We start from the raw sequence: 16,012 nt of genomic DNA, 5'->3' as shown, positions 1-16,012 counted from the left end.
AGTTAGGACAGGCTAGATTAGGGCAATTTGAGGTATTTTGATGTATGCTCTTTTTTAGTCCTATGACTCGTATTTATTAAATGAAGCCAGAAAAGCAGTTTTCTAGCAGTTTTTCCAACAGTACTTTAGCTCTTGCACCCGGCAACTCCAACAAACCTTTTCAAATTCTCAAGCAGCTGTCTCAAATATGAAACATTCTCCTTCTTAATCCGTTCAATGCATCTAACATGGCAGGAATACCTTTCAATACCAATACACAAACCAGGCAAGTAACACAATACAGCAGATTCATATTATGATCAGAAATACAAAATCTATGCCATGCTCTATAAACCACGGGATAAACCAAACGCTCCAACAAACCGTAGTTCACAATACTTTTCCCTTTCAAAGGAGCGAGGGCAGACTGACACAGAGGGCGGAGTGTCGCTGAACAGTCAAGATGGCGATAGCAAAGTTCACTAACCTTTTGACATTCGTTTGCTTTATATACTGGATAGCTCCTCCAGGTATGTGTGCCTTGCTTATATTATTATTACATTGCGCATTGGCTTCCGTTTAAATATCCCTAAGATACATCGGTCGGCCAGTTTGTTTTCACGTCCCCATACTAGCATTGTAGTGGTAGTAGTAGTACTCCAGGCATGTGTGCCTTGCTTATATTATTTTCAATAAGGATGAGCATTATTCGCCGTGATCTGTTTGCTTCCTGTGTATGTAGTCGTTCTTCGCTCTTAGGCTTCCATTTAAATATCCCTAAGATACGTCGTCGTCGTCGTCGTATTATTATTAGTAGTTTTTTTTCACGACCGCCTATTATTTACAGATTACAATAAATAATTCCTTTTGGATAAATCCAATTAAATAATTTATATCATTTAATTTTCTGTCCCTCTTGACACTAATGTTATTGATTCAGGAAAAACATATGCGGACCTCGATTTCAAAATGTCAGGCTTGCATTCCTAGTACCAAGTTGTCCGACTCCCCATTGTTATCGGTGCCTTTCGTGTGGTACCTCCCAATCTGTTGTCTGTCATTGGAAGAGCACCCGGGTTTGCTTCCAGGAATACAGCCCTTACGACAATCTGGGTAAAGCAGAAGGCTGCAGTTTTGGGGAGTCGAATGAGAAATTTGAGTAACGAATAACGAAAACCGGCATGTGTTTTCGAAACCAAGATAGCGTCCCCTTTGAAAACGCCATTTTTGTGTATGAAACATTATTGGATAGACTCTACGTCTATACTATAGTTACACATATATATGTATGACGATGGACACAAGTAAGGAAAAGTGTATATACCTAATGAATTCCCATTATACACCTTTACGTTTTAATCGCTAAATAGTTGTAGATGAAACAAATATCTAGTCTCCATACAATCTCATGAAATGGTGGGTCCCTAAAGCACAACACAAGACAATTCTCAAGGACACAGTGCATTGATGGCGAATTATACCCTTCGCTCTAATACCTTTCCTCATCGATGCTTCATTTACGTTTGTTCGCACTTCCCATGCCCTAGGTGTAATTAACTGTCACAATATTCTCTCATGCTGTATGAGCACGTCTATAGCCAGTGAACGATACACATGTACTGTCATATAACGATGACATTGCAATACCATACAAAGTAAGTTTTGAATTAACGAATTGCTGGTGTAGTTTGAGATGAATGTTAATATTGTATTACATTGTCAGTGGTCAGCGGAATGTATAGTCACCGGGTCGTAAAACCAGTGACCGTAACGCTGGCATGTCCCTCAATTGCCCGGCGTCGTCACCTTTCGGCAGAGTCCGGCGATCGTCATATTCCGGTTCATTGGTGACCTGTAAATTGTATTCTCCAACTGTTTAAACGCAAACTTTTATCATATGTTGCTTTGATATATATAATGAAAGAACATGATTCTGTAATTTTGATTGTAGTGTTGTAGCGGCATTATCTAATACTTTTTACATATTTCTCTTGTATTTATGGTCATTTTTATCCACCTCACTAATTGTCCATATCTGGTTGTAAATATTTAGTGGTACCGTTGAAAGCGCTTTGTTTTTGATACGTAAATCTCCAATATTGGGTAGTTAGTTTGCTATTTGGGATTTCCCTACGTTAAAAAACACGTTGTGAAGCTCACCAGTCTATAGCATTCCTCCGGCTGACCAAGAGAGTTTGTTCTCTCCGAAGTTTGCGTGTTTCGTATAAAACCCGAAATAATGTGCCACTCCGCATGTCTTGAGCCCCCTCGACAGAATACAAGACAAAACAACAGATACTTCACTAGAAGTACTACAAGTTGTTGGTTGGTTTGTTGTTTTACGCCGCACTCAGCATTATTCCAGCTACATGGCGGCGGTCTGTAAATAATCGAGCCTGGACCAGACAATCCAGTGATTGACATCATGAGCATCGATCCACGCAATTAGTATACGATGACATGCATCAACCAATTCAGAGAGCCTGACCACCCGATCCCGTTAGTCGCCTCTTACAACAAGCATAGTCCCCTTTTACGGCAAGCATGGGTTGCTGAAGACCAATTCTAACCCGGATCTTCACGGGTATACTACAAGTAGAATCAGGAGAACTTCCATTGAAACTAAGAAGAGAGAAGGCAATTTTATCGTATCCTTTGGTGAAAAAGTTATGTCAAGACAAAAACGCCCGAGATGAAACCCTAGCTCGGAAAAATCCCTCACAAAAGCCATCTGGGATATTTGCACGTGAACTCATCCGAAGTTACAACTTTGATACATTCGGCCACTAGAAGGCCACTACAAAGGGTTACACCCACCCTGTACTTTACAAAATCCCAAAGTCCAAATCAGAAATCACTAAATAAGAAAACCCAACCTCACTACGATCATTAGCTATCACTAAAATTCAAACCACCTGGGACAGCTGGGTTCAACTGATGGATCCATGAATCCTGTCAACAAAATTGCTGGTTTCGGGATCCATATCCATACCTCCAAACCCCAAGCATATTCGGTTCGCTTGCCTGATGGTCAGTCGTGATCAGTATTCACTGCTCAATTGGAGGCAATTCGTCATGCACTCACAGTCAATGATACGATATGCGAACTTGCAAAAACGGGCAACAGGTGGTGTTGCGCTGGATCCCGTCTCAAGTATATATGAATAAGCAGATACACTGGCGAAGCTAGCTCTAGACAAAGCGGAGATAAAGCCTATTTCCTTCAGTGAACATGAGATAAAAAAACCTTAAAGCCTCCATAGCTCAAAGACGCAAGTAAGATCGGCTGATGGTTATACAAAATTCAATCTAAGATCCACAAAAAGTTGAAGATGCCATCTCACGCCTCAGACTCGGTCACAAAAAGCACTATGACAAGGTATGCCCATCTTGCAATCAACCTGAATCCATTGTTCACTTGTCACTGGAATGTATTACTAATTCAAAGTCTGTATATTAAACAGCTACAGTAGTGTGAGCAAATACACTGACACTCATTTAATAAATGACAGCAAGTTCGTCTTACAGGTGTACCGTCGTCGACAAGCGGTTTAGTTATAAGACAATAAAATGACAGAACATGTGCATAGGAACATCAAAACAGGCCAGAAATTTGACAATTATGTGTTTCAAGTGTGAAGTTTCTTTAACCAAAGGGGCATCTCCGAGTGATGTACATTGTAGCTGGGTCGCTTCTCCGACATTGATCTTGAGCAGAGGCCTTGAACTTTGACCAATGGCGATATACAATATCACCAGTCTCGGACTGACGATATCACGATCAGTTTGTCAAAGATAGTGCATTTATTTCACTGACAGACTTGATTGTTTAACGCCAGTTATAATAAAGAATGTTAAATATAAGGGTTAAGCCCACTATTGTACGCCATCATTACACGATGTGTTTGTGCAAGCAGAAAACACTGTTACAGTGATGATCTGAATTAATAGTGCGTCCGTTATTTTAGTTGCTGGCTTCGCTTATGGACCCCACCCTAGCACCTGCCTCACTATGTTCCCAAAGCATGGACAAGACTTGACCTGGCAGGCTTCAGGAACGTGTCCCTTCAAGATCAATCTGTCCAGCGATACTTATAGACCTTTGCAAAACATCACTGGTACGTATTATTTATTTGTTTCTTTGTTTGTTGTTTAACACCGCACTCAACAATATTCCAACTACATGGCGGTAAATAATCGATTCTGGTCCAGACAATCCTGTGACTGACATGAGCATCGATCTACGTAATTGGGATACGGTGACATGCATCACCCGACGCCGTTAGTCGCCTCTTACGACAAGCACAGTCACCTCTCATGGGTTTGCTGAAGGCTACTTTGCAGGATTATTGCTGTGTGTGGTACGGAAACAATAATAAGTGTAATAATAACAAAATAATATACAAACTTAATACCACATTTGGCCAAACAACTTATGCTTTCTTTTGGGTTTTTTATGGTGGCATTCATAGGAATTTACTAAATATGACGCGAAGGTTTTGATAAATATCGTCATTATATTGTTATCTAATATGACACGCTGCTTGTCAGCATAATTAATAAATAGACGACAAAACCCTTTCCATATTCATGAGAAATATCTGCCCAAAACAGAGTCGATTGTACGATTCCGACTTTATTATGGGCATGTGTTTATGAATGACTATCAAATAGTGATGGTACCTGGCGTTCGCGTAAGGGTGAGCGCATTCTTCTCATCAGTGGCACCGTCATAAACACATGCAAAGGCAAGTCAAGTCAACTGACATGCGATGCAATCACATACAATGAGTTTTCCGTACTCACAGGCTCTTATTTTAATGGATGGGGCTTGGTGACATGGTTCACGGTGTGACGTCGTACCCCGACGTCGTTTTCATTGCTCGTGATGCTGGTCAAAGAATTGTGTGGCCCAGACTGTATTTGAAAGGCCATCGTTGTGTGGTATGAATATTGCGGGTTGCGAAACTTTTATTGAAATTGTGTGAGTGGCAAGTGATACCGATAGAGCAGGGCACGCTTACCCTTTTCGCGACTTACTGGTGTCATCACTGACCGCCTCCGTGTTCTAGTGGTTGAGCGCCCGCCCGGAGAGCGGAAGGTCCGGGGTTCGATCCCCGGCTGCGTCATACCAAAAGAAGTCAAAAGATGGTACTTGTTGTTACCATGTCTGGCGCTCGGCATTAAGAGGCTAAAACAAGGACTGGTCCGCTCGGAGTCAGTATAGTGTGTCTGAGTGGGGTATTCATGTTAAACTGCGGCATGGTATCTCAGTGAGCTAGCTCTATAAATCGGCATCAGTCTGGACTAGTACAAGCAGCCACACAACCACACACGTACATGCACGTCGCTATGTAAGTGCAATAATCTTGGACGCGACGTTAAACCCCATTTCACCTCACCTCACCTCATCAGTGATGTCATACAATTTTCATCGCTATTTTGCCTTTTCCGCCCAATGGAATCTGTTTGGGCAGATAATGAAGATTGATCATTATCCGGTGTCGACGTTTTTAATCTCATCGTTTCTCAGGAATTTTGTATTTGAATTTGTTATTTTCAGTTCGTAATACATGAAATGTTCTGTCATAAAATAAGATATTTTTGCATTTTGAATATTTGTATACATAAACATGATGGGCGACCATAAGCGATAACTTTTTGTGAGATCTTACTTTCAATTGTTTGTTATGCCAGTTACAATTGAGTCCGATGACAGTCAAGTGTTTCGTGGAATCCAGATCAGTGCTCACAGAAAGTCCCTTAACAAGGAGGACTTCCAGGGAACGTTCTTGTCCTATACACCAGAAGCCAAGCTCCAGTCTTTTAACTGTATGGGTGCACGCCACGTGAGTACTACTCCACACCAGGTGTTGTGCATTCCAATTCTTTAACACACCCGCCAGATCCGGGTTAGAATAGTCTTCAGCAACCCATGCTTGCCGTAAAAGCGACTTTGCTTGTCGTAAGAGGCGACTAACGGAACCGGGTGGTCAGGGTCGCTGACTTGGTTGATGCATGTCATCGTAATCCACTTGCTTTGATCGATGCTCATGATGTCAATCACTGGATGGTCTGGTCTAGACTCGATTATTTGCAGACGTCCGACATACAGCCTGAATACTGCCGAGTGTGGCGTTAAACAACAAACAAATAAAACAAGTCTTTAACATAAGTGACTGACGTGTGAACCACATGTATTTTCGAATGACGCGCATTCACCACAGCTAGTAAGAGAAGGTGTTGATTTTAAACGGGTATGACTACTTTCTGACATATTTCTCTGGGTTTTTTACATGCAACAAACAAACACTTACTTGTTTATGCAAATGTTCACGTTGTATATTATCTTTATGCACGAAACATATATTATATCATAGCAGTTGAATTCTAAATGTGAATAATACGGGAGACAAATGACCAAATAGATGTGTGTTATTATGAAAATAATTATCAATTATTAATTATTAGTGGAAAATATAGTTCTTACGTTCGTATGTATATTTTCCGACATACGATGAGTATGCCAAGTGTGACGCACTCAATTTTTATGACCTCTATATGTTTTAGAGCCAGATAGCCCACAAGAACAACGACACCGTGACTAAAGTTGTGTTAGTGTGGCAGGCACCGGGTGTCAACGTTGGGGACATCGTCTTCAAGTGAGTATTGTTGTTGCTTTCGTATCTGGGTCCATTTCAGAGAGTATTGTGTCCTTCCCATGTCCCTGTATCTATTGGTTTGAGGCGACTCAAAAGTCATATAAATTGTTGCTAACTATTAGATAGGCGTCCGCAAGTTTAATATACCATGGCTAATTTTAATCAATAAATGACGCATATTGTTTTGTAGAGCAACGTTCGTTCAAAACTTCACCACGTTTTGGGCTTGGGAGACCAAAGATCTTCGAACCGTGGACCAATCTTCAGTGGTGCTACCCTCGCGAATGGTAAAGTACTACCAATAACTATTATCATAGCTAAGATGGATAGAATTATCATGGAACCGCCCGCATGTTATCAGAGATGAGCGGGCCACTATAACTTGACAATGCCCTCATATTGCTTGACGACGGGCAATCATCACGACGTCATAGGGATAATGAAAGGTGACGCCACGCTCAATAATGAAGTCATCTGGGGTTTTTTATGACGTTTCCATTTTTGTAAAAGTGGGTCAGTGAAATTCGTGTTGATTGCACAAAATGTTTCAAAAGCGATATTGTTTATTTTTATTTAATAACAAATTCTATCCATTTTAGCTATAATAACGGTAACGCTATTTTTCAGGTCATTATCATGTGCAGAAGCCCTCGGTCTTTCCAACTGCCATCCTTCGTCGGGCAGTTAATGGAAGACCTCGGACTTCTGCACATGATAATGACCTGAAAAATAGCGTTACCCTTATATTATAACAAGTTTTGTCACGTTTATTTGGACTTCAAGATCCACATAATTTACAATCGAGGATAACAGATTAAAGATACTAATTATTTCATCTTGTTTCTTTTCCAACGTGCCATTTGGACGTCAATTATTTCGATATACACGTACATAATAGAATGACTTCTATCACCCACTCAGTGTCATGTGTTCCTTTACATTGAAGACTTTTCACCAGTTAAGAATTCGAATCATCCACATATGGTTTCGCAATTTCAGCTGGAAGACCCAAAGCAAGAAATGGATGACATCGACTTTTCACAGTGTGGGTCAGACAAGGGATGTTTCTTCTACCCCAGACTTTGTAGTGGCACCGACTGTAATGCCGCTGTAACTTATCAAAAGAATGGTGACTCATACACATTCGAGATGATGGCGAAATCTTCTGGTTACGTCAGCCTTGGATTTTCGAGTGACACCATTATGGTATGAATAAATGATTATTGATTAGTCGAAGGTACATGTGGTGAAAGTGATGACACTATTATGTTTATACCTAACGTACATATACTACGAAGATTTCTATGTTGTAACTACTTTGATAATCATTTCAAAGGGTGTCGCGGAAAAATGAGTGTTGCCACCGCTATGAACGTGTTCTTTTAGTTACATCATAGCGTATCTTCTGAAGGATGGAGGGGGGGAGGGGGGGGTGTCCTAAAGCTGATTTGATCTATCGTCTAAGAAGGTTCATGTGTGCTTAATGCAAACGGAAAGCACGGGCAGATGTATCTCTCTGTCTGTCGTGTTGTCTCGTGTTTTAACATGCTACTTCGAATTCTAGGAAATGTACACCATACTTCAGCTATGATACCCATGTGTCTCTTTCACGGTTAGGGAGATGATGTCACGGTAACGTGCACCGCTCGAGACAACAGTGTGACGGTTCAGAACGGCTATAACCCAGACTACTACAATGAGAGACTTATGTCGGTAAGTACAAAGAGTGAAAGCTGTCCTGTCACAGGGACCATATATTAATGAAGGATCGAAACATAGTGTTTATTGAACTCCATGTCACTTCATGTGTGTCACCTACATCATGGAAAATTCGTGACAAGGAACACTATGGATAACCTGATGACGGGGCAAGAGGTAGCCCTGACACATTGCGTATGTAAGATATAGAAGTTGTAATCCACACCATTCTTTGTCACATGGTAGCCCTGAAACAATGTGTATTTTTGTATGATATTCCTTGTTATGTAGTAGCCCTGATACGTTGTGTTGTTTTTTTAATTGTGTTTTTGTCAATACTATTCCTTGTTTATATAGTAGCCCTGAATCACTCTGTATTTATAATGAAGAAGTTGTTGACCATACTATTCTTTGCCATATGGTAACCCTGAAACAATGTGTATTTATCATAAAGAAGTTGTTATACATGCTATTCCTTGTCATATAGTAGCCCTAATACGTTGTGTTTTTTATAAAGAAGTTGTTGTCAATACTATTCCTTGTCATATAGTTGCCCTGATACGTTGGGCTTTTTTTAAAGAAGTTGTTGTCAATAGTATTCTTTGTCATATAGTAGCCCCGATACGTTGTGTTTTTTTATAAAGAAGTTGTTGTCAATACTATTCCTTGTCATATAGTAGCCCTGATACGTTGTGTTTTGTATAAAGAAGTTGTTGTCCATTCTATTTCTCGTCATATGTATATAGAACTTCAAAATGCCCTCTTAGGACACTTATGAGTGTCAGACACGCCTTTGACATTTTCTTCAGTTCAAACGCTCACTAAGAGATATGTCATTAAGCTATTATTGCCATAAATGGACGACAATGACATCAGGTTATAGTACAGAACCTACTTAACGTATTTTGTCTATTTATTGGAATGTTCTATATGTCCTGTTTATGTTATGTTCCAGTACGACCTGACTGACCTCAGCGTTAAGAAGACCGCCACCACTGTGATGTGCAGATTTACAAGACCACGTGTTCTAAGTGTACAACGAACGAATCCCCTCACTGACCCTCCTCAAGTGAACACTCTCAAGTTCGACATGGAGACACAGTCGTATATAATGTTAGCCTGGGGCCACCTTCCTGTGGGTGAGACTCGGATTAGTTATATAAGCGAGTATTGTGGGAGTGTGATGTAGTAGTAGTAGTAGTAGTAGTAGTAGTAGTAGTAGTAATAGTAGTAGTAGTAGTAGTAGTAGTAGTAGTAGTAGTTGGCCTGGGACCACCATCCTGTGGGTGAGACTCGGATTAGTTATATAAGCGAGTATTGTGGGAGTGTGATGTAGTAGTAGTAGTAGTAGTAGTAGTAGTAGTAGTAGTAGTGGTAGTAGTAGTAGTAGTAGTAGTAGTAGTAGTAGTTGGCCTGGGGCCACCTTCCTGTGGGTGAGACTCGGATTAGTTATATAAGCGAGTATTGTGGGAGTGTGATGTAGTAGTAGTAGTAGTAGTAGTGGTAGTAGTAGTAGTAGTAGTAGTTGGCCTGGGGCCACCTTCCTGTGGGTGAGACTCGGCTTAGTTATATAAGCGAGTATTGTGGGAGTGTGATGTAGGAGATTTTGTTGTAGTAGTAGTAGTAGTAGTAGTAGTAGTAGTAGTAGTAGTAGTAGTTGGCCTGGGGCCACCATCCTGTGGGTGAGACTCGGATTAGTTATACGAGCGAGGATTGTGGGAGTGTGATGTAGGAGTTTTTGTAGTAGTAGTAGTAGTAGTAGTAGTAGTAGTAGTGGTAGTAGTAGTAGTAGTAGTAGTAGTAGTAGTTGGCCTGGGGCCACCTTCCTGTGGGTGAGACTCGGATTAGTTATATAAGCGAGTATTGTGGGAGTGTGATGTAGTAGTAGTAGTAGTAGTAGTAGTAGTAGTAGTGGTAGTAGTAGTAGTAGTAGTAGTTGGCCTGGGGCCACCTTCCTGTGGGTGAGACTCGGCTTAGTTATATAAGCGAGTATTGTGGGAGTGTGATGTAGGAGATTTTGTAGTAGTAGTAGTAGTAGTAGTAGTAGTAGTAGTAGTAGTGGTACTTGTAGTAGAAGTGTGAAGCAGAAGTCACTCATTCAGTCACTTTTTAAAACATGTATCACTGTTCCAGGGACTGACGTAGTGGGGAAACACAAGGAAAGTCCTACAATGTCCGACGCCATGGTCGACTTCCAATCCTATCGTATCTACAAGTTATCTTCCATGGCTAAAGAGTACAAAGCTCATGGTAAGCATGGATGTTTCTCTTCTGTATGATGGCTTTAGTCATGATCCATCCAGGCTCATAGCCTGCAGTTGCAGAGAGGACAAAAACAATTATACTTCCTCAGCTTCAATGAAAACGCAAAAAACAATAATTATTGTTCTCTGGACATGTTCGATATCCTGAATCTATGTGTTGTGAAAAAATATTATTTATTTGGCTCCTTTTCTCGGAGACTAAAATTGTATTTCTGGAAACAGTGACCTAAACTATATACTGCGTGTAACAGAAATCCCATGCAGGCCACAACGCGGAATATTATGAAGTCGGTCCCTTACAATATGTGATCTGGCTAATTGTGTGGCAGCGTCATACTATACTGGTGGTACAAATGACATCAATCATCAAACAAGATTACCCTGATTTACTGGAATATTGCTGTACAAAAGCATACACTGACACATGGTAGACCCGTGAAGATCCGGGGTAGAATAGGTCTTCTGCAACCTATGCTTGCTGTAAAAGGCTACAATGCTTGTCGTAAGAGGAGATTAACGGGAGTGGGTGGTCAGGCTCGCTGACTTGGTTGATGTATGTCATTGATCCCAATTGCGTGGATCGATGATTATGATATTAATCACTGGATTGTCTGGTCCAGACTCGATTATTTACAGACCGCCGTCACATAGCTGGAATATTGCTGAGTGCGGCGTTAAACAACCAACCAACCACACATGGTAAGTACGTATTCGTGTCCAACCTAATGATATATCTATTGAGGTCGTATGAGTTGTATAAGTTACTGATCACACTTGAAAGCAACAACCTTACGAGAGATATGTGAGGCTTCAGTGTCCATGGGGCGATGGGGTAGCCTGGTGGTTAAAGCGTTCGTTCGTCACTCCGAAGATCGGGGTTCGATTCCCCACATGGGTACAATATGTGAAACCCATTTGTGGTGTCCCCTGCTTTGATGCTGCTGGAACATTGCTGAAAGCGTCTTAAAACCATACTCACTCACTCACAGTCTCCAGATAGATCTCCAGGTGATGACCATTGACCCCCGCCTCAAATATCTCGTGTCCCCAAGGGGGGGGGGTTTATTGGTGGATAAGTTACTGTGTTGGCATATCATGTACAACAAGGGGGGAATGGGTGGCCCAGTCGTCTAATGTGCGATTCGCTGTGCAGAGTGGCTTCCCTTAGGCACACCAGAAACCTATGATTGTGGGTTCGAATCCCGGTTCGCTCCGATTTTGTTTCTAGGTTTGTCAGCACCATACCCGTGCTCGTGGTTTTCACCGAAGTGGTAAACATCTGACACCTGCATCACTTCGGGCTTTCCTCCCACATTAAGCTGATACGCAGTGATATAACTGGAATACTGTTAAAAGCGGCGTTAAACCCAATTCACTCGCTCACACTCATGTGCAACAAATGTACTGTTAAAGGCAGTTTCTTCAGCCCTGATATTGTGAAGACAAATTTAGGATAGTTTTGCCTTCAATAATCCTTTCTCAGCAGTTCACAAACATGCTTATCCTGAACCGAACAGAACTGGAGCGTTTTCAGGACATAACATACCTGATGTAAATGTAATAATGAAACATACTCGTATTGTAGGTACGTCGCATAGGTATACATGGAAATTCCATCAACGTGGCACTATTTTCGCAAACGTGTGTTCCAGGTGCTTTGATGATCATCGCCTGGATGCTGTTGGCTGGTCTGGCTACTGTCATTGCCAGGCACTACAAGGACCTGTATGAAGACGAGATGTTCTGTGGCACCAAAATATGGTTTCAGGTAAAACATGGTATGAGTTATATTGGGATGAAAGTTGTAATCCATGTTATTAATATATTTGGTTAGACATTCGATACCTATACCGAGAGACAAAACAATCCACTTCTCGGTTGGTTTTATCATGTTGGTTGATTTCTAAAACATCAATTTCAAACATCTTAAGTTACCGATATTATATATAGAAAATGCACTGTACTGGCGCTTAGTCAGCACTTCTACGTGGTTTTAATTTTTAATAAAATATGATTTATATTTTCCTTTGAAATATCGCATTATACACAACTGCCTATGGGAACCTTTGAAAATCAATTAATTTGTTTGGCTCAAATTTACATTTCAAGTATGGTAGGTGTCATGTGGTTGCAAATTCATTTCTTATCTATCCCAGTCTTCATTGAAACGATTAATTTGTACACAAAATTCCCAGACACAGACCACTTTTTACAAACTGTTGCAGGAATGAGTGATGGTTAAATAGACATGATCAAATTTAACACCAGTTCGTTCGATTTTCAGTTTCTCAAAAACAAACTCGGTATGCTTTCTTTTGCCCCTCAGTTTACATGCACAGCTGAGACATTAAGAGGACATCGGTTATAATTCTGGTGAGGCATTGGGTACATGGACATGTAAATATTGAAAATAACGCAGGTATGATATAGATATACTGGTAGTTCTTTACCTACCAGTTGGATATCAGTTCGAAAGGACGTGCCAGGAAAGACATTAGGTATATTCCAGGTATGAAATGAGGAATAATACAGGTGTGATAATAATAAGTCTCACTCTGTTGCATTGATAATGTGAAACGCCTTATAAGCATGTCCTATCTGTTGCCACGTTTACTTCTGAACAACTTAATAGTGTTCTTGGTTATATGTGTAAGATGATGTCCTTATCTGTTTCCAGCTTCATCGAGCAATTGCTATCGGTATCCTTGCCTTGACTGTCGCCAGCTTCATCATCATCTTTGTCAAAGTAGACAAACTCTCTGAGGGCGTAAGCGTTTCTATTGTTAATTGTAACGTATCGTTGAACGTATCATTTGATAGCACTACCTTGCTACCAGCGTATAATACGAGCAGCAATAATATGCAGCAGCTTATTATACGAATGTGACTTGGTACATCTTTGACCTACACATCGTATCATTTGTATCAAATGGAGAAAGGTTTATTGCATGCTCAGTTTCAAACAAACGAAGCATCGACAGTAACGAACTAAAAGACGAATACAAGCCAAAGTGGATTCCTATTCACAAGGTCGCCGTATATGTATTTTCTGGGGAGGCGGAATCTTAAGATTAATCCTGCACTATTCTGGAATATGAGAATATTTTTGTTGGTAATAGAGGTATGTGTGAACTTATATTATAAGGCGACGCAATTCGCCTGCAGCGTAACAGCTATTACCGCCGGGAATCGATGATTGTGAGTTCGTGTCATCGATTTAATAAATTATGCCATACGTGTGTTCGTGGCATTTCGCAAGGTGGTAAACGTCTGCCATGTATGGTTTTTTTCCGATGAAAAATACTAACAAGTTTTTTTTCCGTAGACTGGAAGAACACACGCCATAATCGGGATCACAGTGGGCGTGGCAGTCTGTCTGCAGGTCCTGGGAGGTTTGCTGAGACCCGGGGTTGACTCAAGCATCCGCCCTTTCTTCACCTGGGGTCACCGTCTGCTGGGCCAGGGGGCACACATCCTGTCAGGTATTGTTGTAAGGGTGTGTGTGGGGGGGGGGGGGGGGGGGGGGGGTAGTGAGATAGAGTTTAATCAAACATGCGAAATGTATCCAGAAAACAAGAAAGGTGTGACAGAGGAGAGGAGATGGGGTTGGCGGTGAGGGGTTATGGCTAATTGTCAGATATGCTGTATCGTTTGTACCAACATAGCCTTCCTACAGATTTACTATCAATATTAGTGATTTTAAATACACCTGTCTCTTCTAAAACGATGATTTTGTTTCCCTGCAGCCGTGAACTTCATCCTGGCGTTCAACATGAACTACATACCTGAGACATTGAGACAGTACGGAACCATTGTCGTGACTGTATGGATCGCTGTGCAGATAGTCTGGGAGCTGGTCTTTGAGTTCTGGACTTGCAGGAAAAAAGACGTATCTGGTAAATAGATATCGGAAGCCATGTCCAACCTTTTCACATAATCGAACATGTTGCAGATTCGCGTTTGAAACCAAGGCGATCTCAATACATTACGTCCGAAAACCTTTTATTTTCATTTTTATGTCCCCTAGCCATAATGTTTATGATGAATATTAATTTACTAAGATTGGAACTCTAGACGTTTACTTTGGCCAACGATTGATCACATAGGCTTCACTGGACTTATTATTATCTATGGATTATGGAAACAGGTATATTCAAATGCAAATTCAGCCCAGCAAGATTCGTTGTCTTCAAACAAGGTATGGTTAAATGTTTGCATGCATCATAATAATAATACGTATTCATGGTCAGTTATCGACCCATGTTTATATTTGATGATTGTAATACTCTTTTAAGACGCATGTTTTGTTTCTTTAGGGAGCGGAAACATTACTGACCCGAAAGGACTAAGTATTCCAGAAAAGACACGTCAACCGTCGAAAGTGAACGTCATCATGCTGGCCTTGTACATCCTGACGCTTGTTGTCTTCGCCGTGGCCGCCCTCTGTGGAATATTCATATTATAACCTTCTCGTCTTAAAGAAGAGTAGTAGTTTTCATACCTCAGGGGACAGAAAATCCAAGGCTGCTAGTTTAGCCCAGTGGATAAAGCGATCACTTGTAATCCTGTAGATCCGTCGTTTGGCTTTACCATGGGTACAGTGAAGCCAGTTCTGGTGTTCCCCGGCGTATGTAAATACTCTGTAATATTGAATAACCCCTCAATCGCTCACTATTGCAGTCAAAGTGGCGCTAAACTGGATTTGCTGTTTTATTTTACTCGCAAAATCTCAAGCTGATACTCAACCTAATACAATACGTTGTGAGAATTATTACAATTATAGTTTCAATAGTCTACAATCGTGCGTATTTATCAAATGACATCGACAATCATATTTGTAGCATTTCCTTCTGTACTATACTACAGCGTATTCTCAGGCAAGTATATCATATGATTACATACATTATCTTTTTTTTATTTTGATCAGTAATGATGATTTTAATTAACATGTTCACATTGGTAAAACTTAACTGGTGCACGGAAAATAGGTTTAATAAATATTATACAAGCATGACATTTATCAGTTTTGTTTTGATTGCAAGGCCTCGCAGTCTCTTGCCGCTTGTAGCAATGCCGCAGGATATTCAGTACTCGGAAACAAGGAACTGATGTCCTATCAGTGTGGGTTTCTTCACTATGTTGTCATGACACAGTGTCAGCTAACATCATAAACGTAGGACTGTATCTCCACCCCTGCCAAACACTTACGCATTGGTCTCACGTTGGGTTTAGAGTGAGCGAGGCTGAGCAAATGGCCCAGGGATTTGCCAACGATTCTACATTGGTCCCAATAATTATTACCCACAATAAGTAAAGGTTTTCATGCGAGTGTGTTTTGGGATGGTAAATATCTCGCACGGAAATAAACATTGTATTTGGCGAGTCTTTGTGATAGAGGATATCCAAATG

At 40.9% G+C, this 16,012-nt stretch overlaps 1 protein-coding gene across 1 annotated transcript; it reads left to right on the top strand.

Moving 5' to 3' along the window:
- Positions 1–442: 442 nt before the first annotated feature.
- On the top strand, positions 443–15,068 carry LOC139453278 (putative ferric-chelate reductase 1 homolog). Its single transcript, XM_071234913.1, has 14 exons — positions 443–509; positions 3,948–4,097; positions 5,677–5,828; positions 6,550–6,641; positions 6,832–6,928; positions 7,641–7,847; positions 8,259–8,354; positions 9,295–9,478; positions 10,473–10,589; positions 12,256–12,371; positions 13,281–13,370; positions 13,929–14,085; positions 14,350–14,499; positions 14,920–15,068. The coding sequence occupies exons 1-14, from the start codon at positions 443–445 to the stop codon at positions 15,066–15,068; spliced, it is 1,824 nt and encodes a 607-aa protein (XP_071091014.1).
- The last annotated feature ends 944 nt before the right edge of the window (positions 15,069–16,012 follow it).

The sequence above is a fragment of the Haliotis cracherodii genome, unplaced genomic scaffold, assembly GCF_022045235.1.
Source record: "Haliotis cracherodii isolate W230 unplaced genomic scaffold, xgHalCrac1.p SCAF_9, whole genome shotgun sequence".
Lineage (NCBI taxonomy): Eukaryota > Metazoa > Mollusca > Gastropoda > Lepetellida > Haliotidae > Haliotis > Haliotis cracherodii.
This window is presented reverse-complemented; position numbering and strand designations above follow the sequence as displayed.